Genomic DNA, 22,172 nt, shown 5'->3' on the forward strand with positions numbered 1-22,172 from the left:
GGGAACTAAGTAGATTGGATGAGGTAGCAAAGACCCCTTTTCCAGGCTTCCTGGAAGTCGGAGTATTGCCTTCTAATCACTTCTGAGAGAGTAATTGCAATCCTTTTTAAAGGCACATTAAATTTTGCTGTTAACTATCAGACTGGGATATGAGCAAGACAGCTGCTGTGTTGTGCAATGCTCCAGCCTGAAGAACATCAGCAGTGTTATCTTCCTATGGGTCGGAAAAAGAAATTGGAGTTCATGTCAAAGGGAAGAAAATGAACGGACTGGAGAGACAGGTAAAGGGCTGTGCAAAGTCAGGGGAAAGGGGTGTGCCTTTTTTTTTGAAGAAGGAAAGTTCATTTTTGCCAAACATTATGGGTCTTGGCTTATTTATTTCCTGCTCTTGGCACGAATCACAGCCAGCACTTCTTCCCTGTGTACTTCAACTGGGAAGCATGGAAAAGCATTGGCTTCCTTATTTCTTCTCCTACACAGGAGCACACACACACATACAAATTCCTTTTAAAAGATGACAACCAATGTCTTCAGCCAGGGCTTCATGGTTTGAAATGTCTATTTGTTCAACTCTCTCAAATGTAAAAAGTGTGTTACCTCAGGCCCTACATTTTAATTTACAAATTAATTTTACATTTAGTTGACAATGGCATAAACACAGAAGGAAATATTTTTTTAACTTGCTGGTTCTACCCCTTAAAACCACAAAACTGTTTAAGAAAGGATACTGATAAACCACTTTTTGGTAACAGTGATGGCTAAAACCATTCACATTATTTGCAGGAGAATAAGAGATTAACTGATGCATCATTCCCGTCCAAGTGAATGGAGAAAGTCCTGCTCTACTGGGACTTGGGACTTTCAAGCCTGGTGGGAAAAATCAGGCAGAAATGCTTATGCCATACTTCTTACGTAGCCAATGCAAAATATTTTCAGTCTAGAAGAACTGATAGATTTTCACGAGCACTAAATTAACTTCAGAAGCAAACACAAGTGTATTTACATAGTACTGTTAGAAAAGCAAACCGATAGCAGCAGAACATTCAGCTCCACGGTGATACAGGCCTTTAAGATAAAATGTATTATTTTTAATATAGGGTATCTTGGCCCTGTGCGGTTGTCATCTTTTGTATCATACAATGAGCATCTCTGTTACGCTGTCATCTTCCTCCCCCACTTTAGTCTGTGACTTGTTCGGCTTAGAGTAAGGCTGAACAGCCCTGTAGTACACCGCAGTCCAGGAACATGTCAAAAACCTTCTTGACTGCAGAAACACTTTTGCTTGACTTCACAGAACAAGCTGATAAACTGAGTAAGATGCTGGAAAATGCAGATCCTCCTCGGAAAAAGAAGTCAAGAAAACCAATTGTTTTCTCATTCAACTTAACCAGCACAGTTGTTTATAGCCGCTGCTGTGGTGCAGTGGACAAAAAAAAAAAAGGGAATTTGGGATAAGAAATGATCAGTGGTGCCAGAGGTGATGGGCTGGGTGTTCCTGTCCCTGAGTCACTGCATGCACCTCTGATGCACTGTGCCCATCTCGGGCAGCTGCCAGGGGCTGCGGACGCAGAGTGTGGGCAGGGAAACGCACCCAGCACCCGGCGGTTTTCTGAAGTGGGCTTGGCAAAACCAAATAATGTGACAAGTTGGGAAGCATTTTTTTCTTTTTTTAGCCCCAAAGTTTTTGGTTTTGCAGCTTAAAGATGAGACTCAGTGTCTGTATTTCCCTTCTGGTTGCTGAAGCCTTAATGTGCTTTGGCGAGAGGGGCTGGATGAAACGCTGCGCTCCCTCCAGCAGCTGAAGGCTGCTGTATTTAGCTTCATGTATCTATCTAAAATAGGCCTATGTGTATTTAGTTAATCTTGCAGGCAGGTTTTCTTACTTCAGCAGCCTTGTGAAGTTGCTTTTAACAGGAGAAGAGAGAAGCAGGCAAGGTGTGGGGGGGTGCTGTTTTATAACAAAACTGAAAGAGACTGACTGGAATTAACACGAAGGTTACCTTGGTTTACTGTGGGCAACCTTAATAATTCAACAAAGCCTTTCAGTCAGGGCTTCCCCCGCTGTTCCCCACAGGGGCAGTTTCTTCTACAAGAGTTTCTTGAAGCCTTTCAACGCGCCAGCTCCTAAGAAACAGGAGGCATAGGAGAGGACAGTGCCTGTCAAGAGCTAGAGCCGACAATCCCCATTAATGTGCAGGGAGGCTTTTCCCAGGAAGACTCTTTGATGTCTCCGACTCTTGGTCACAGGTCACGGGCCTCTGGCTTTACATGTCATGCCTCTGTCTTGAAAGAAAGTGCCATCTCTTTTGCTGAGCCCCACGGTCAGACCGCGTAACTATCATCCCCTGCCTAGGAGCGACCCACAGAAAGAGCAGGACCTGGGGCAGTCGCAGGTCTTCTGAAGTCACTGACTGGCATCTCCCGCAAAAGTCATGCCAGCCATGCAAGATCATCTGCCTTCCACTGTGCTCAGAAAGAGAGATGATCAGATCCAAACCCCAAACTTTTTTTATTTCACTGAGAATCCCATTGAAGTTGATGAGAATTTTGCTACAGCTGGAAGGAAAGGAATTGACTCTTTGCTTTCTGAGATAGTTTTCAGTTAAATAAGTAGCGTTGTGAGTTTTTCTGTATGCTCTGTTCTGCTAACTTGCACACAGTATTGGAGTTTGGTAAATGTTCCACTAAAAGTAATGCAATAATAATCAGAGGAGGATACAAGATGTGAGCTTCTGCACTGCTGTGGCATTTTGTCTTTCGAACAGAAAAGTTTTGGGGACAGCTTTGGTTGCATGGAATAAATAATAACAGTAGCATGCCTTTAGCTTGTGATATCCAAACCTCATAATGCTCCTTCAACCTCACTGTTAGAAGTAGTCAGTCAGCAACATTTCAGTGGAGCATCCCTCCACTGAAAGACCACAGCTCATCAGCTGTGAGGTTCTGGAAAAGCCATCTTTGAAAACTTGTTTGGAAAAGAAAGTTTATGAATGAATGGGATATTTGATACAACATTTACATGTTACAAGAAATTTTGGAGTATTTGTTGTGCTGTTTTGGAGCAAAAAGCATTTTGAAACAGCAAAATTTCTTTGAAATGAGCAGTCTGGTTTTCAACCTACTCTTACAAATATAAAAAATTTCAACCGGACTGTTCTTAGCCCAGCTCCATATGTCTCCCTGCCTTGTAATTCCTCCCATACAGCCACAGCTGAAAAGACCTTAGTGCTTCTGTTCGGAAGAACCAACACCTTTGGCTTTGCCTCTGACAGTCTGCCTTTGTCTCCATCTGGCTGTTAGATGGTTGTGATCTGCTCAGGACCCTGAGGTAGTTCTGACGTAGTTGTCCTCTGGCTTGGAAACAGAGGGGACACCAACAGGGTTTAATTCTTAGTGAGGCATCTACAACTGCAACTTTCTCCAGAGCCTCTCACACCTTGGACTAATAGAAGCAATAGCTGGTTACCTTCACACGATGCTGTAAGACCAGTATATTTTCCCAGAGCAGAGTAAGTGCTGAAGAATTAATAGACTTTTTAGTTGTCTAACTTCTTAAGTGCCTGTTTTTATGCTTAGTAGTAGAGCATCAAGGCCTATGGGCAGGTAAAAAGAACTCTTATCTTTTAAAGAGAGCGTAGCATATGCCTATTTCATGGTCAGGACTAGCAACTGATGGGGGAGGTGGAATAAACATCAGCAATAAATCTTCATAAGCTTCTAAAGACCACCTCTGAAACCCAAAATACAGCCAAGGTGCCCATTTTAACTAACAGCAGGTTCTGCGCTTCCTCTTGGCAAAACTCGTGTTTCTTTGCTAACATAAAGCAGTTGTTATACTTACTAGGTGGGAATACTCAGTTACTAACTAGATTTTCCACCACAGTTTCTCTAGCCAGAAGGCTTCTGCTGCTGCTTGATTAGTATTAAGGAGCATCAGGCAGGTGCTGTGGTTGCATGGAGATGCCAGCAATGACCAACAGTTTGAAGAAGTCTGCAGCCTCACTGCTGCTTGCTAACAAAGAAAGCTTGGTAGGCTGTGGCTGGCAGCAACCCCAGAGGATGGACTCTGCCATGAGGCTCAGTGAAGAACAGGCAGAGGGGAGGGCAGGGCCAAGGCTGCCAAACCAGCTGCCATCTTCTGCATCACTTGGCAATGTTTCTTGTTCAGCCTTCAGGGTAGCACAAATTGAAAAATCAGCTCAGGTAGGGATTGCTGCCAGGCACTGACTAGCTCTGCAGATGATGCACTAGCAGCAGCTGCTGCTCAAGATCTAGCTGTCCAGGAGACAGCTGCTGCTTTACAGCATCACATCTGAGCTCTTCTGGGGTGCTTAAGGAAGTGTCTTTGTGTTGGGGTATCATATGTTCATGCAGTCCTTGCTGAAGTTGGGGGATCATGGCACCTGGATGAAATACTGTTTTCTTCACTTGGGTTTTCAGGGAGCTGCTGCTTGGCTCTTGCTGCAGTGGCAATGGATTAGATACAGGGCTGGTTTGGACCACACCAGTTAGTATTCACAAACCAGCCTTGGAGTTGTTTTTTTTTTTTCAACCAGACATTATAAACTCACAGCAGGAGTCCTTGGGAGAAATGGCGCAAGCTGTGCTACATGGGAGGCCAAGCTCAGTGATCCTAGTCTTCAAATCTGTTTGATTTTTCACAAGTGCTCTGCAGTGCTTTAGTAGTAATTGAAGAGATCCAGAGCAATTATCCTCTTTCAGAAATGAGATACTAATGATGAAGAGCTGAAGAAAGAATAGAGTAAGTGACTAAGCTGATAATAGTGAAAGACTTTATGTATTTGTTATCATGTGGGGTACATTATTATTAGGGCTTACAATATGACCTCTTTTGCCCTGGTTTTACATGTGTTTCCCATATGAGGTGATTTAACCAGGGCTCTTCCTGCAGCTCTCAGGAGAATACCTGTGGATGTGCAGGGCCTATCACCAACATGTGAAGGTGATCCACTACTTCAATAGAGTTCAGTGATGATACCAGATTTTCATAACCCCACCACTGGGTCATGTTTGGATATTTTTTTGGCATTGGAGTAGATAGGAAAGGGGACCGAGATCCTTATATCTAGCCTGGCTTATTTATAAAAGATCACCTATATGCTACTTTCTTGCACAATTAACATCTGCATGTCCACAACAGTTTTCACAGTGATCGGCTCTGAAACTGGACTCTGGTGACATTAGCAGCTCTCATTTGAGCTGAGAACTCTGTATATTCTTCCATGTTAAAAGGTAATACAGTTTTCAGATAGATCTAATTTTAAACAGCTGCTATACTTGTTTTGTATGTTATAGAACACCTCTGCAGTCTGTATTTATATCACTGCACATCTCGCTCTCTCTCAAACTTGACCCAATTTAGCCTTTCCATGCTTTATTTAACAGAAATATTATTATACAATCAGGCACACTAAGGCACAAAGTAGTTAAATTACTTGCTCAAAGTAAAAAAATCCGTAAGAAAAAAAACATACAGAAAGGAACCACTCTTTCTGTCCACAAAACCCATAAGATTGGTTTCCTTTTGTGTGCAGTCTTGAAATAGTGAATAATATTTTGAGTGTTTTAATGCACTGACTGACATACTGCAAAGTGCGGGAATATCAGCTCGGCACCTCAGCTCAAGCCTATGGAAAATATTGAATATGCAAGTGTAAGCGCAGGCAGAATTTGGTTCATGATCTTAACAGGGGGAGGCCAGGCTCTACGAGTGCGTGGCTTTGTGCAGAGCCGCAGGGAATGAACGTACTTCCTCAGCCTGCTGTGGTTAACACCCTGCCATCCATGCCAGCCTCCGAAATCTTGAAGCTAAGTTGTTGTGTCCTGGGATTTGTTTGGGTTTTCTGTTTTCCTAACCAGTTCTGTGACCGCATAGGGATGACAAACTGATGCAGTTACTACAAGGTGGTCGGTTTCAACACACAAGGTCTTAAACCCACTGGCCTTTAAGAACCTGAGGACCCGGGCATTGGGTTTGGGCAAGAGCTGAAAATAAACCCAGCACAGTGAGCCAGCTCTGTTGAGTTTGTTTTGGACTCTTCAGCTGAACTTACAGTCTGCTTTTGGACATGTCTTTTTTACTGTAAATACACATCCACAGTGAAAGTGGCTTTCGTCAGTAAGCTTCAGTCACAGGGGACTGCACCACTGAGCTCTGATCAAATACAGGTTGTCCCACAGAGGAATAGGAAATACTTTAACAATACTGCTTCTATGGTTGGCTGTATCATTGTACAATTATACATAAATAGTGACTGCCTACCTGCCCTGCTAGTCAGGACACAAATGCAGAAAGGGAAGCACCAGTGTGACTCTCGGATAACCTCCACCTGAGATTTGTAAGGTGTCCCCGTTCCTGTTCTGCTCGCTGCAATGCTCGTGCTCTCTGTAACTGGTTAGTCACGCCGAATTTATGCGTGTCCCCAGCAAGAGCTCACACCAATGCACGTGGCTCCAGTTCCTCCCGCTGCGCCCTGCTCGGGCTGTCCAGCTGCAGAGCCATTGCATCCTCTCCCTTCCTCTCCTCCCCTTCCTTCTCTCCTTTCCAGGCTTAGGAGAGAAGTTCTGCAAGTACAGGAGAAGGAGAAACTAAAATAGCTGTGCCAATCAATGTTTTACGTTCCCAGTTGCAACATGGTTTTAAGCGCCAAGTTTTTTCCTCCAAGAAAGCTTCACCCCCTGCCCCACTCATGGTGACTATGTATTCACGAGCCCTTGAAAGGCTTGGTGGTTGGGTTCTTAAATAAGGTTTGCCAATTTGTAACCCTTAAAAGCTTTGTAATTCAGCTACTGATCAGCATGGCAACCAGAGCTCTTGAAACTGCTCATACTTGGGTGCAGTGTGCAGGTGTGCGAGCTGAGCCTTACTATACCACTACACTCTACAAAATAAAACTTGTCTTCCTAAATGAGCAAACCAAGGCACTGATGTTGAGGGACCTTTCCTCAAGCTGATGGCAGAGGATTCTGTTAAAATCATGTTGTGCTTTATTTCCATATCTGGGCTCAGTCCGCTAGCCTGCTCTCTCAGAACTTTGGGTTCAGAATCCATTCCAGTTCCCACACTCACGTGTTATATGTCCTGATGCTTTTTGCCTAAATGTAGTTTCTGGCATTTGGAACCGATTATGGAGGGTTCCTACACTGTCCAGCATGAATGCAAAAACTGGAGAGGCAAACAAACAGGAACTAGGAGAGAAGACAGCTTGATAAAGGACAGCTAGTGAAATAAATTAGTGGAATAATTTATCGTTAGGCTTTTAAAACATACTTTCTAATTATAGCAGTGCACCTCTGGTGATACAACTCTTTGTTGACCCAATATTCCCATGGAGCTGACACAACTTCTTAAATGGCATTTGAAACCTGGCCAGATGCTTTGTTAAGGAGGAGAAGCACTTGCCCCTGGACTGTCCTGCACAGGCTCCTGCTGGCACCACAAATATATTTGGCTTGCAGCTCCAACCTGCAATCGCGCTAGAGCAGGATCTGATGGACAGGTGTGAGGTTCCAGCTGGGAGGCAGGCACTGGCAACAGTGCAAAGACTGAGGTGCTCAGTCCAGCTCTGGAAGAGGGGACTGTCACCCTTGCTGGGGTGAGGAGTGTGTGGGTACGTGGTGTGAGCTAAAGGGCTGTATTACACAAACCCACACAGCTTTTTGTGTGTCTCCACGTATGTACGTATACATATCAATAGTAATGATGCAAAGAAGTGAAGAACATCTTCTACAACTACTCAGCACAGTTTGGGTTGGTCATCAGAGAACTTGAGACAGACATAGCCAGCTGGACCCCTGCAGTGCTCCAGATGACGGTCTACCAGTCCTTGTTTTCTCTGCCTCTTTAGGGGGGGTAGTCCGGCCAGTCAATCTCCCACCACTTCTATTTGTTGTGGAATACCACTACAGTCACATGAAAGAATTTGGCATCAAACTATCTTACAGTCGTGTCAGAAATCTTCCCCAGAGTGCAGTAAAACATTGTCTTTCTCTTCCATCATCAAAATAAATCAGTAAGTGTGCTCAAATTCTCAGCTTATTCTTCTCTTTGTATTAAGTGCTGCTACATGAGATGGACTCATATGATTAGAAAGCAAATGAGCATCTTGCCTCACAAAGGCAAATTACGGGCTTGATTTGTCTGGGTAGCTGCTGTTCACACCATCAAGTTAAGTAAATCTCAAGTATTATAAGGGGTTCATTGCCATACAGGAAAAATCTGGGAAACTGGGATATGGTGGTGTCTGGAATGGTGCAGGGATGGGGAGAAAAGGGGTAGATGCAAATGGCAGCAAAACTTAGATGGAATATGCTAGCACTACAGATGGTTTAGAAGACTTCAGATCTTTGAAGGAAAACTTTTTAACCCCCAGAAGCACAGGACATTTGGGAAAGAAATTGATTTTTTGTGGCATTTTAAAATGAGTTAGAAGTATTGATGCAAGAATTGCAGAGTTGTGTTTGAAGATATGTGGAAATATGCAGTCCATTTTTTTCTTATAAATATATGAAAAGTAATACAATTTGTGCTCCAAACAGAAAATCCTTCTTGTTGTCATCAGTTAATTAATCGTTACCTATTTGGTCTATATTATGGCCTCCTAGCAAATTGTTTCTTCCCTTTCATGACCCATAACACTTTTTTTCCCCCTCAAGATATTTAGTTAGCTCTATAGAAACAAAATATTCCAATTACTTCCATTTTGAATAACCAGTCTATTGTGACAGAACTGAAATATAGTAGGAAGAAAATGGCATAGGAATGAGGAAGATTATGTGATCATAATCAAGACAGGAGCCTCATTAGCACTGGGCAGGCTGCTGCAGTTTCCTCTGCGAATGTGTGAGTTGTCAGTCCCTTAGGCATCTTTTATCTGAACGAGCCCTAATGCATATTGGCAGGCCCTACATATTAAATACATCCAGCTTCTTGATTTCATTCAGATCAGCACTCTTCACAGCAACGCGTCTCTCAGCTGAAGGAAATCCCTGCTCTATTAATGGTGTCCAGTGCCGCTTTCATTCTTATCACCATGAAATCAGGGCTTGTACAGTTACTGCAGGAAACTTAGAGCATGTCTCACAAACACAACATAAACTGCATCAAATCCAAGACTGGGAAAGAAAAAGATGAGGGCTTCAGAGCCCTGCTTGCTTCCTTCTTACAATTTCAACTGCTTAATATGCAGAGCATTTATCTCTACAAGTTCTCTGGCTTGTACTGCTGTCTCCTGCTTTTCTTTAATATAATCTCGAAGAGGCACTTTGGCATGTGTGCAAGTATTAGCCTTAATGGAAGCGTTAGTGTCACTATTGCTCGGGGTGGGAATGACCACAGTACTCTACAGAAATAAGAAATGGAGACAGTATGCCAACTCAACTGACTTTCAGATGAAGGTGGCTCTATAGTATTCAAGGATTAGCACAGAATTTCTTTGCCCCATACTGCCTGTTCTAGTTGAGCTGGGTCTGGCTTTGCTGATAAGCAAGTATTGATATTGAACAGAGACAGGCCACAAAAGGCCTCCCTAAGCTCATCGACAAGGGGATATTACCACTGAGACAACACTGTGGCTGTTAGGTGCCAAGAGGATTTGTACAGTGAGAAGAAAATGAGGAAATAATCTATTGTTTCCAAGAAGTAGAAAATCATCATTTTAGTTCTTGGGGTTATTAAAGCTATAGAATATTATCATAACATTCAGATTTATTTTTCACTAGAAGATTTTTCATTATTGTTCATGGCTTTAGTCATCTTCCTTTGCAATCTACTTGAAAGCCTGATCTTGCAATGACATTTTGCCATTTTAGAGTCTTTTTTTTCCTTCTTCTTTTCCTCGCCTGCCATTATGAAATAATAGGCAAAAGGGGAAACAGACTGACTCATTTTCTGTGCTGAGTGTAGATCTTGGGAAACAGTCACATTTGCACTCAGTTTGGTCTGCACACACCTGTTATCTTCAGGACCAGAAAAGGCAAATCCCCTATGGTGAAACTGCTATATAGAAAGCACTTTGCAAAGTGCTTTGCAAAGCTTTGCAAACTGAAAAATAAATAACATTTGTGAAGCCTAGACTTTTCCAGTTAAATAGCCACCCAAGAAAGTAGAGAGGATTTTTTTAAGGTCTACAAGAACACAGCAATAAGACAAGAGAGTTGTTGTACCTTTATGTGTATCAAGTGGCTTAATGAAGCATGTTGAACATTGTGAAGTGATTCATTTCTGACAAAGAGGCCTCCTGGCATCTCTGAGGATCTCTCTAAACAGAGAAATTGGATGCACAAGATACTGACTTCTTGCGAAAATCCTTAAAGAGCACATTTCCAAAGGAAACCACTGCTGCTGTGAAAGGTAATACAGAATTTGGGAAGCAAGTTAAATTCTGGTGAGCAACTGTCTAACACACAACAGGGAACTCAGACTCTGGGTAGCATCGCTGTCCCAATGATGGGCTGTCTCTGCTCCCCTGCCCTGCCACCCCCTCCAGCTGCAGGGTCCTGACTTCTTGCCACTGCCTCAAAGAGACAGCACGGCTCTGCTGGCGTCAGTCATAGCAGATACACAATTTCCAGAAGTGTCTCTGGCAGCAAAATGCACAAACCCCTCTGATTTTAGGTGGAATTTGTGCTGTAGTTTTACACGCTTTGGAAAATTTCTACCAGAGTCTACGTTAGAGCTGTATTGTGCTGGCGATGCTTGGGAAAGTTCTCTGCAAACTGAACACCAGCATGGAAATTCTCTGCTTTCCTCTGTTCTTTGGGACAACATACAGTCTTTCCAACCCTGGCATTTTTTGTGTAGGCTTTAGGTTTACAAAATGTGAAGGGTTTTGGTGGGGTATCCTTTTCCTTTTCTTTTTCTAACCCCTATTGTTTTAATTTTCTGATTTATGGAATTTCAGCTTGCGCTGAAAAATACCAAGAAATGTTCGAGCACGTGAGCCTCTTGAGTCCAAAACTGTGGCAAGTGAGGTAAAAATCCAACAAAAGTTCTCATTAATTTCAGAACGAATTGTTTTATTCTGTTTTCAATTCTTTCCAAGAAATGCCAAGTTATGCCAAGCTTGGGAATATTGAAGCCATTCAGGGTGAAACACTGAAAGCTTGACAATACTAAATAATCTCTCGCGTTCCTCTGTTTGAAACTAAATGTGGAAAGCCATCCAGCTGGATTTGGAGCTCCCTAACACAGCTGTCCCTCCACAGAAGTCCACTCCCACATTGTGTCAATGTGGCAGTGGGGAGGCAGAAAGGGGCCCACGGGAATATGTTAAAACTTGAATGTATGCTGAAGGTCATCCATAAAATGGATGTGAGGGGTATCAGTAAGTGGCTGTTGCCAGGTGAGGAGCATCCCCTCATCTTTCCATCCACCGTGAGGCAGAAGTCTGCAGTCCCTTATGGTGAGGTGGGAGGATAATCTCTCCACATTGGTTTTCCATCTTGCCACCCCCCAGCACTGCTCCTTTGAGGATGTCAAGAGCGGGAATCAGATGCAGGCTGGCATGGTCGTGTCAGTTCACTACCTGACAGCACAGATAACAAGCTCAGGGGAAAACTACACACAGTTAACAGCTATCAGTCAATTGAGTTTGGTTCCGTCTGGATGGTACCGCACATTAGAAAGTAACCCGACAAGAGGTTTAAGTGAACATTTTGTTCTTGTTTTCTAACACATGTCAACAGGTTTTCTGAGATAACTTGCATCTGTGTGGAGTATATCCTTGAGAAAAAGCAGGTAGGTGCCTGGCTGCTGTCAACGTGCTGAGGGAGCAGATTGCTTACCTTCCCTTGCCCTTCCGAAAAATATCAGCCAGGAAGTTTAACTGCATGTTAGTAAGGGGCTGACGGTGCCAGCCTCTTTGCTGTTGTTTTCAAGGTCAGCTCTAATTGACCTTCCTCTTGCTTCTTTTCGTTGCTCACATTGTTTCCTTTCAAGTCCCTGACTGCGCTTTCATTGTTGGGATTTCCGCGTGTTCCTGCGTCGTCTTTTGGTTAAGCCGATTCTTGCTTGCTTCCTCCCTTTCTGCTTGTGCCTTCTCCTCCTCTTCATCCTCCTCTCCCCCTCTCTCCTGATTGCTCTCTTTCCTCAGGACTCACTCATTCTCCTATGCCTCATTTATTATTTCCCCATCCTGTAATATAGCCCAGATCCCCAACCTGCAGCTCCATGGCCCAGATGCCCACCGTCCCCCAGCTAGCTTTCGGGAGCAGCTGTTTCACACAGCAGCAGATCACTCCTGCATGGTGGGAGGCAGCTGCTGTATTGCAGCTTGAGGAACTCAACAGGAGCTGCTGCCTTGCCTGGAAGCAGCCCATGGGCTGTATTTCAGCTGTGCAGGGGGCTACAGGCCTTCCTATGGGCAGGTTCGTGCCTGGCATAACATTAAGGAGGTGACTTGTGTCCGTGTAAGCCATGGGAAGACACTGGTGTGCACATGGGCAAGGTACAACTTGATGGTGTAGAGCCAGCAGCTCTCCTGCCTGTGGCTCTGGAGTGACAAAATATCACTTAGCAGATTTGTCTTGCCTCTGAAGGAGGTGTTGGCTCATGGATTTGATGAAGATACAGCCCTGCTTGCCTGCCAGGGTAGGATCTGTACGTACACCAGGTGGATGCCGTGCTGCATGAGACCTGCATGCCATGAGAGCTGCACAGAGCCAGATTTGACCTGACGTGCTGAGCCCTCAGGATGTCCACAGGGAGTTTCAAGCAGTAGGAAAATGAAGTTCTAACATACTCAGCCTGTGCCTGTATGAAAATGCGTACTGCTGAAAGGTAAATAACAGCAAGCGTGCATGATGCAGAAGCAGGTCATGAGGTTTTCTGATAAGCAAAGGCATCCGCTGGCAGTTTACACTGCTCCTATTACAGAGAAGATCTCCTCTGTGGCGGCACTAATGGCAATTGATAAATCAATAGAGTGAAGCCACCAATAACTTCATTTTTAAAAAAAGAGAAAGTCTGCTTTAATTACATTACCCAACTCATTATAAAAAAAAATGTATGCAATGAGAGGACAGTCTGTGCCATCACCTTGACAGTCCCAAAGTCAAAGTTCCTAGTGGGTTTGCCATCCCCCATCCCAGAGCGGAGCCAGGCGTTACTCTCTGCTGCAGCAGTGTTGCCCTGTTTGAATTTAGCCTCCACGTGCTTTGCTGGAGGGAGATTTCCCCGTGACATCAGTTGCTTAGCTTTTCTCTCCTTCCTTCCTGAGCCAACGGCACGCAGCCCAGTCTTTGCAGCAAGCAGAGGCAGTGCCAGCCGGCAGAAGAAAAGGCCAGCCTCAGTGCAGCATCCCAAATGCCCTGGACGAGAGGGTTTTGCCAGCTCCCCGTGTCTCCTGGACAACATCTTCCACTACCAAATCCCTGGTGGAAAAAAATGATGGGTCACTGTAAATATTGCTGTTGAAAAGGGTGTAGGAGTTAAGAGGTCACGGCCTTGCCATAAGTATGATCAATTGTTTATTGTAAAGATTACACTGAAGGGCACAATTTGGGAAGCCTTGTTGCAGAGCAAACCTGCGTGTCTTCCAGGCACATCGTGAGGTATTCTGGCCCTTCCCAGCCCTGGGACACCCTACACCACATGCCTCCATGCCCTCCTTCCACAGTGCAGGGCAAAGCAGAAACAGTGGCCCATTGCTTTCCTTGCTGATGCCTTGCAAGGAGCCCATGTTCTTTTGGAGAGTGCAAATCTCACAGAGGAGGAAGCAGCGATGCAAGCACCTGGCAGTGGGGGAGAAACACTCAAGAGCACGCAAGTCCTGCTGGACCCTGTCCCAAGGATATTGGCTTGTGAGAAGAGCCTTGTCCTGCCTCTATGGCTGGGGGCACGGTTCCTCCCGCGGCCGGGAGGCGGCCCCCCTTTTCCCTGCCTCTATGGCTGGGGCCAGGTTCCCTCCCGTGGCTGAGAGCTGCCACAGCAGGAACCAGCAGCTCTACGATGCCGTGCAAAGCGTGCAAGGAGCAGGCATGTCATGCTGAACCACTTCTCCTGAGACTGGAATTGAAATTACATCCCAGTTCTTGCCAGTTAACGCTAAAGTCCTCTAAAAGAGCACGCCTAATTGCTGTGCGCAGTAATAGGATGCTCATCTGGAGCCCTTCTGAGAGTAGACAGATCTCTGGGATGGTCCTCTTAACTGGGGCAGGACCTACTCTTGAGCGGACTTGTTAAAACGAGGGGATTTTTCTTATGTGTGTTATGCAAGGTAGAAAACACAGGTTCCTGAGCAGAGTACAGTGCAGTGCATTTTTTACCCAGCCTGTAGTACCTAAATCCTCCAAAGCCTTTGTAGGCTCTACCACTCTGGTCATCCCGGACAGGTAACAGCGGGCACTCACAGTTACTGCAGTAGGACATGAGCAGGTCGATTGCTGTGTGGGTGTATATATGAAGTGAGTAGCTAGCTCATAATTCATGGATACTATATGTTACCTGCTTTTTGGAACAATTGCTGCATAAACAGTCGGTGCTACCGAAGCGCTCACCAGCACGTGTGTTTGCTGATGTTGTGCAGTCATTGGGTGCGGCAGGACCAAGCGGGAAGTCAGCACAATGCCTTGAGATACGTTATCGACTGTAAATGTGGTAGGAAGTCATTAAAGATTTCCTGAGCTTTTCCCTGGGAAAAGGCTACCTTCAGGCTCCGGCAAAGTCAGAGGACTTGTACTGTTACGGTTGAGAAATCAAAAGAAAAATTGCTCTAATAATCCAATGTCAGCAGCTTCAGCAGGGAACCCTCTGCTCCAGACGGATCCTGTGCCTGCGGAGTCGAGGTGGTGATGGATGACGAGATTTGGGGGACTTGTGCCAAGGGGCTCTTTGTAGCTCGCTTACTCCAGGCAGGCTCATCCAAGCCTCCCTGAGGCGCTGGGGACTAAGAGAGGTTTGGACATAGACAGGTCTGAATCCTTTGTCTCTAAAGCTTTTTAAATCCTTATAGGTGAACATAAATGACAGCTTATTTTAAGAAAGCTGCTTGGTCGCTCCATGAGCTCTTAGCCACAGCTCCAGAAGGGAGATGCGCAGACACCGAGTTCTCTTGGACCAACTGGGAAAAGACAGGTTCCTGCCATCAGGAGGCCATCAGAGACTGGGATAAGAGCGTGAGGAGGGAGGGAGGCCAAGCCAGGCAGATGAAGGCAGGGAGCTCCAGTGATTGTAGGAGGCTCATTCAAAAAACATTGCAGGAGGTTTGGGCATGATTTAGCGATGATACCAGGAATTCATGTGACTCATCTTACTTGATGTATGGGATAACTGTCACTTTTGTTACTGCAGATATGTCTGTCTTGAAAAACATTCATGTTTTATCAGCAATATGTTTCTTTTTTTTTTTTTTTTTTTTTTTTTTTTCCCCTAAATCTCGCCAACCAGCCTCTGGTCAAGACTCAAAGGCTGTGTCAGCAGGTAAATGGTCTTGGGGAATTACTGTGGAAATCTCATTCTGGGCTTGGTGTACAAGTGAAAAAAATTTTTAAAAGTAACTACTGACACTAGGAGATTATTTAACTGCTGAAAAATTTTGTGTTCTGGGTAATAAACAAAGTCATCATACTATGGTCAAGGGAGAAGAGCCACATATAGTCATATTTCAGTGTTCACTTTCTCACTGGAAAAGATGGGCAGAGTAAGACACCTTTCTTCTTAAACCAAACCAAAACAAAAAACCCAACAACAGCAATTAAAAAAAAATATGTGAACATTAGACAAGTTTTGAGTACCTGCAAAAATCCTACAAGTGAACTTGTAAAATTAGGTAGTCTGCTATGTCTAGCAACCACCAGCGTGCACCTGGCTCCAAATCTAATTTTGAGTGCAGAGAGCAGCACTGAGAGAAACAAGTAGTCTGAAGCTGCTGCTGAACTTGATCAAGACACGTATGGGGATTTTTCTATTTATTTTCTGCATGCTATTTGTCTTTAGGACATTTGTTCCTTAAATTCAGAGCCTTGCTTACAAGCCTGCCAAATATGATACAACTTTTTATGCTATTGGATCATTTGCTGGTTATTCTGTAATTATGTATGTTATTTCTAACATACAAAATAGCAGAAATAAGCTCTCTCTCTTTTGAAAATTAACATTTACAGTCAGAATAATTTTTCTTTCTCCATGGTGAACAGTTATAGAATTGTTAGCCCCTAAGTTAGTGAAAGCTGCTCTGCCCTAACTGGAAAATATTTTGGGATGAGGGAGCACCATGAAACATACTTTGTCCTATTTGTTTGGCTGTACCAGTGTAGCGTACTGGATAGAAATCAGTAGTCCTTTTTCCTCTCATTGTTGATTAAGGTACCCATTTAAAAGGCAAAAAGGGTTTTTCTTATCTCAGACTCACAGTATGTATCTCGCATATATGCCTTTAATTCTGTTCCCACAGGAGAGAAAGAAAATACAGCTGAAAAACTGAGGCATATTTCTCCAGTAGGATTTCAAGAGGGAAAGCCTACCTGCCTGGACTGCAAGAGGGTACCCTGCACACACACAGAAACGTTGCCTGGGACTGGTAACACCGTTGTTCAGCCTCACTTTTGCTGAGAAGGTTTCCGCACAAGGCTGCAACAATGAATTTCCTCCGGCGGCGTCTCTCAGACAGTAGTTTTGTGGCAAATTTGCCCAACGGCTACATGATGGACTTGCAGCGCCCTGACAACTCCACGAGCTCCCCGGTTTCTCCTGCCATGGAGAGAAAGCATCCGCAGCCACCACAGCCCTCGCACTCTTCCTCTAGTGGCACCAGCATCTTCAGCTCCATCTCCAGTGCCATGAAGCAAACGACGCAAGCGGCTGCAGGACTAATTGATCACTCGGCCAGCCCCACACCACCCGTGGCCCAGAAACCCAAGATCCTCCTGGTGATCGATGATGCGCACACAGACTGGTAAGTCATCACGGTCCTCCCTGCTGAATACAGCTCCACAAAGTTTGGAGGATGAGAGGGATCTGGGAAGCACAGGGTGTCTGCAGAGGGGTACACAGATAGTTTCACATCTAGGTCACCAACTCTGGCCCAAGGTCAGTGTCTGTGACTTGTGTAAATGGCAAAGCAAGTTTTTCTCGTATTTTTCTGGAAAAAAAATGTTCATCTGGTACTTACTGACAAAATTCTTCATAGCCTCAATATATGAACACACATAGGGCACCCTTGGCTCAGCAGGTGTAGCTGAGTTGTCACATCCAGTAATGGTCCTAAGAGGTCACAGCTGAAGGTGTGTTAGTGATGTGGGTCAGGACCTTAGCCTACTGTTTGTGCTGGCTCTGAAAATGAAAAGGGACTCAATCTCTCCAGCTTTCAGTCTCTCTTGAGCTTTTCTTTGCACACAAATTTGTATATAAATTATGGAAAGATAACTCAAGCTTACTGCTACCAATAGTAATGACTGGAGTTCATTCGCTGATCAAGGGCCCTTCATCTGCTAAGCATAGTGGCTACTGGCAAAAGGCTCTCAGGCTCAGCTAAGCCTCAAATTTGTCTTGTTCATGTAGGTTTCTGTTTACAAACAAAAGTTTGGAAGTTTGTTTCCTGTGATGCTGGGCAGTAGAAGACACTTTACAAAGGGTAGGACAATTGAAGTCTTCTGAAATGTTAGTGAAATGACTTACTGCTTGCTGTGTGCTCCCTTTCAAAATCAGCTGGTTTAGAGAGCTTTACACAAGCTGGCCAAGAGACTTACTTGGGGGAAAATCCAGAGCATGTGTTGAGGAGATGCTCTTGTTTCATCTGCCAGCTTGTCACAACACAGAAAGAAGGAAAGGGTAGCACAGGCAAGGGGACCATATTGAAGACTTCGAAATGAAAGAAGTTGGGTTACCAGGTCTTGGCCAAGGGAGATCACTTTATTATTTTATCTTTTGAACCCATGTCACTCTTCAGTAAAGTTGTCACATTTGGTCTTCTCTGCTTTCCCAGGAGAGTGGGAATAAGGTGGGGCCTGCTTCCCCGGGTGTATCTTCACAAAGCAAGAGCTCAGCTCTTAGCTAAAAAGGGGCAATGACAGAATACTACTAGGTCAGGCTTCTTCAGCCGGCTTCAAACAAGACAGGGAAAACAGTGCAATTTTTCTCAAAGGAAAAGCAACTTTTTAACTGAGTGGGAAGGTCCCTGTTAAGTTGGTCCTCAAATGTACCAAATGTTTCACTGGCCTAGTGTCTTTTATCACAGTAGCAACCTCTTAATGCCAGAAAGTTCAATCGGCAACACCAGTCTGGCTCAACCCTGACCTCTCCTTCCTGGGAGCACCCACAAGTCTCCCGGGAGACTGATGTTCACCAACCGCTGTCTCTGCTTCGTGTTTTTGCAGTTCCTTGAAGATGCTGCCAGGTGGCAGTCCCTTAACATAGCATCCTTCAGCTGGGGCTGGGAGTGACTTTAATGCACAGCTCTAGCATCTGGGACTTAGCCGGCACTGCTTAGTCCAAACACTGTAATCAGAGAGAAAAGCCCTAGCTCAAAGGCCAATCTAGTCTTTCCTTGAGATTAATGGTGCTGAAGGTAGTCTGGGCAGGGGAAAGGATGAGGAGGGGTTGGACTCTGTTGCAGGGTTTTCATGTTTTAAAATACGCACTGCATTCAAATCCCTGCCTTTATATCTCCCAGCTGCTGTTCTGTCATGCAGACTTCGTGGTCTGTGAGCTGAGCTTGCCCAAGGAGCAGCAGCTGGGAGATATAAAGAGGAGGTACAGCTACCCGTGCTGTCTTCACTCCTCCGCTCGTGTGTGTGCACTCCACGCATCCTGCTGTCTTGGCTGTCCCTCTGCTGTCTATAATTTAGCAGTTTCTACACATGATGGGGGACCTCTTTCATTTCTCCCAGCTCTCTGCCTCTAATCACAGGCTTGCAGATATCAAATAATGCTGCTTGCAAAGGCTCCCTGACCTCGCTCGCTCTAAGGTTGTGAGGGCACTGAACAAAATTAGTGTATGTGTTCATGACCATGTCCTGACATATGTATGGCATGAAAACCAAGGAAACAACATTACTAACCCTTGCCTGCCACAGATTTCCATGTCTCTTCTTAGCATGGACAGAAACACATGCCTAGAAACTTGCCCAGCCTAAAGGTAGCATATGGTCCTTTCTGAGAGAGCGTACCAATGCAACCACTCCAGTAGGCCAGGAGTGCTACTTGGCAGTGGATTTCCATGTTTCCAGGAAATTCAGTGAGCCCTTGAGAGCAGCACTGGAGAGCGGTGGCTCCATGATTCTGTGGATGTTTATTCCCTGCTAAGGTGCTTCTGAGCAATGCCAGTCACCTTCTTGGTCTCAGCCAGGCTGTTATGTGAGCTCAAGCTGACCAGCCCAAGGCAGCGGTGTTTGCCTTGTGAAAGCACAGCTGAAGAAGCTGGTTATCCAGGGATTCTGGCTGTCCACTCTGCATCATGTGCAGAAACAGTCCCAGACTTTGGAGGGTGAACAACAACCTATTGTTACTCCCATTCTGGTGATTTTGGCTTTGGTAGAAGCATCATGTTTGCAATGCATTTCATGTCTGCCTGCTCTGGTTCTTGCTACTTGTGAAACCTTTGTATTTGGTTCTCAAGAAACTCTTTCCTCCTCCTTTTGAAATAGTTAACTCTACTAGAAAAGATCCCCAAGAAACAACTACTGAAGTGCTACCTTTACTTTAAGGACAGAGGGCTTCCACAATGCCTCCTCCCCTACAGCAAGTTCCATGGGATTTACAACAAGGACTAGTTTGTTCACAGACAGGAAGGGTGAGAGACAGTGGAATCTGCCATTTGATTTCTCTTCTCTAAATGAAAACACTTTCTCATAATTGGAGACTGTAGCAATATTGCCAAGCCAGACATTAATTTATCATCACTGTTTGTATTACAGCAAAGAGCTGCAATTGTGGATCAGGACAAGGTGTTGCACAAGAGCATGATGAAACGCTCTTACAACCCAAATAGGCAAGTGCACGTTGAATGCACTTTAAAGTGACAAATGGCAATCCTTTCTATTTTAAAGGAGCTACTATGTCTCTGATGGGACAGTATAGCACTCAACTTCTCTCAGATGTCTGGAGAAAGCAAAGAGCATCCATGGGAATCCATGGTCAGTCTTCCTCCATAAAATACTTACCACTCTTGACGTGCAAGATGCTCTGGTTTATTCCAAAGACAAAGTACTACAAAAATAAAGTGAGCTCCACAGAATATGATCAGCTGCTTTCCGCATTAGCAGCAGTAAAAGAAAGGTACATTCTATTAAAAGCAAGGGAACTCACCCAGCTTTTTGTTAAAGTGGCAATGTTTTGACAAATTTTCCATCCTTCTCCAAGACTCGTCTCTAGCACATTGCAAGGAAGCACACAGGGAATCTGCCGCATGCAGGATGTGCACGAGAGGAAAGCACTATCTGGATGGCTCCATCATGTTGTTGGCTTAGACAGGGAGCCCTTAGAGGCACCCGCAGCAGCGAATGTATCCCTGCATCGGCACACTAGGGAAAAACTCTGCTTTTCAGTCATTCATGGTACATATCTCAGCTGGGCAGCCTCCACCTAGAGAATGAGGCACCTTCTTGTGGGCTGGGAGTATCTGTGCTTTAGGAGACTGCCAAAAATACATTCACAACTCACCTACGGCAGCTGCCAGAAAAAAAGGAGCTCAGACGTGAATACACGCACACACGCACACGTGCAAATACACAGCACAAGGGAGTGGGACGATGAGGAAGGGGGATGGCAGGACTCCATGTAATGGCAGACGGGCCAGCTCCGGCAGCCCGACCTCAGGCAGGAGGAAAACATCCCACCTCTGGCAACTTCCTTGCCCAACGGACTGTTAAGTAAAATCATGCTCTTGCTGGACTGAATTTCTCAGCAGATCAAACGGTATTTAGTACTGTGAATTGTTAATCCCCATCCTCTGCAAAAGTGCTCAACTTTCTAGCCTAATGCTTCGTGTTTAAATAGCTTATTTGGGAAGTGATCGAGCACAGCTAAGGCTCCTATTAACAACATATGATAAAAACATTGCTTTTTGGACCAGACAACATAACAAAGTTGTTCCTGATGCATTCTTTAGATACCTTGGTTGCATTTGTGAAATATCTCATGTCACTTTTCAAAGGCATTGGTGTGTTTTGTCCAAATTTCAGGTCGTTTCAAGTGCTAACAGTGTTACATGCTGTCTTGTCCAAAATACATGTGCCCCATGTATGGCAGTTCTACATGCAAGGATTGTGCTATGTTTCACATTAAAAAAAAAGTGACAGAGGATATTTTAGGAGACAAAAAAATTGCATTGTTGTTTTCCAACTTACTTTGCAGCCAAATCTGCCTGAACATACTGTCTCCAAAAATTTAAAGATGAAGGAAGAGAAAAACTGTGATTAATACTGAATGAAATCCTCTTAATACATCTGAAATGGTTCTTTGTATAACAATAATGTCATGATTCAGGTCTAATTATGGACTGACCTGACAGGATTACTGTTTTATACTGTTCAGAGGAAATTATCAACCCTTTTTTATTAAAACTATTTTTGCTTCTGATAGTACATGACAATATTGAGCCTTAAATATGTCATTTATCAAAAAACATAATTGGTCAAATAATAACAGTCTAATACTGATTTTTAGTAACATGGGACTTCCTAAATCCCAATTTTTTCTGCAAGGAATTCATTTTCAAAAACATTCAAAAAATGTCATGAGTCATTTCATGCTTTCAGTAGGCTGAAGATGATATACTAAGGCTCCCATTCAGAGGAGTATTTCTGTACCTAAGTCAATTAAAAATAGTGGGAAGTTTTGGACTAGCTTTTGGCTTTGGACTTCATTACCATTTATCTTTATTATTATTATTATTATTATTCAGAATTGATACTTTAAGCTTGACCTCAGGAATTTGCAGGTTAAGTTGCAAAGTTTTGTCTGTTTTTCCTGGTAAGAAACCCAAAATCATCTAACATGGGGTAACTGACAATAAATGATTATGAATTAGCTTTTATTATACAGGGGTGACCTTTGAAGATTTCACAAGTTCTGTGCAACTATGTGGCTATAATTTGAAAAACCTTACAAGTAAAATTTATGTTTTCACAAATCTGGCTAAAAAACTTACATTTTCATCATCTAGCCATGTCTACTCAGGACTGAATTCATGACAAGTGTGACTTGAAGGCAAAAA

General features: G+C 44.2%; 1 protein-coding gene across 1 annotated transcript in view; it reads left to right on the top strand.

Annotated features, from left to right (window-relative positions):
* Positions 1-16,596: 16,596 nt before the first annotated feature.
* Positions 16,597-22,172, top strand: part of LOC104164070 (synapsin-3-like) — a gene marked incomplete at its 3' end in the record, with an annotated part of 39,308 nt that continues 33,732 nt past the window's right edge. The window contains exon 1 of the mRNA XM_009703289.1: positions 16,597-16,913. Within this exon, the coding sequence (XP_009701591.1) occupies positions 16,597-16,913 (317 nt within the window). The remainder of the gene's footprint in view (positions 16,914-22,172) is intronic.

The sequence above is a fragment of the Cariama cristata genome, unplaced genomic scaffold, assembly GCF_000690535.1.
Source record: "Cariama cristata isolate BGI_N322 unplaced genomic scaffold, ASM69053v1 scaffold1387, whole genome shotgun sequence".
Classification (NCBI taxonomy): domain Eukaryota; kingdom Metazoa; phylum Chordata; class Aves; order Cariamiformes; family Cariamidae; genus Cariama; species Cariama cristata.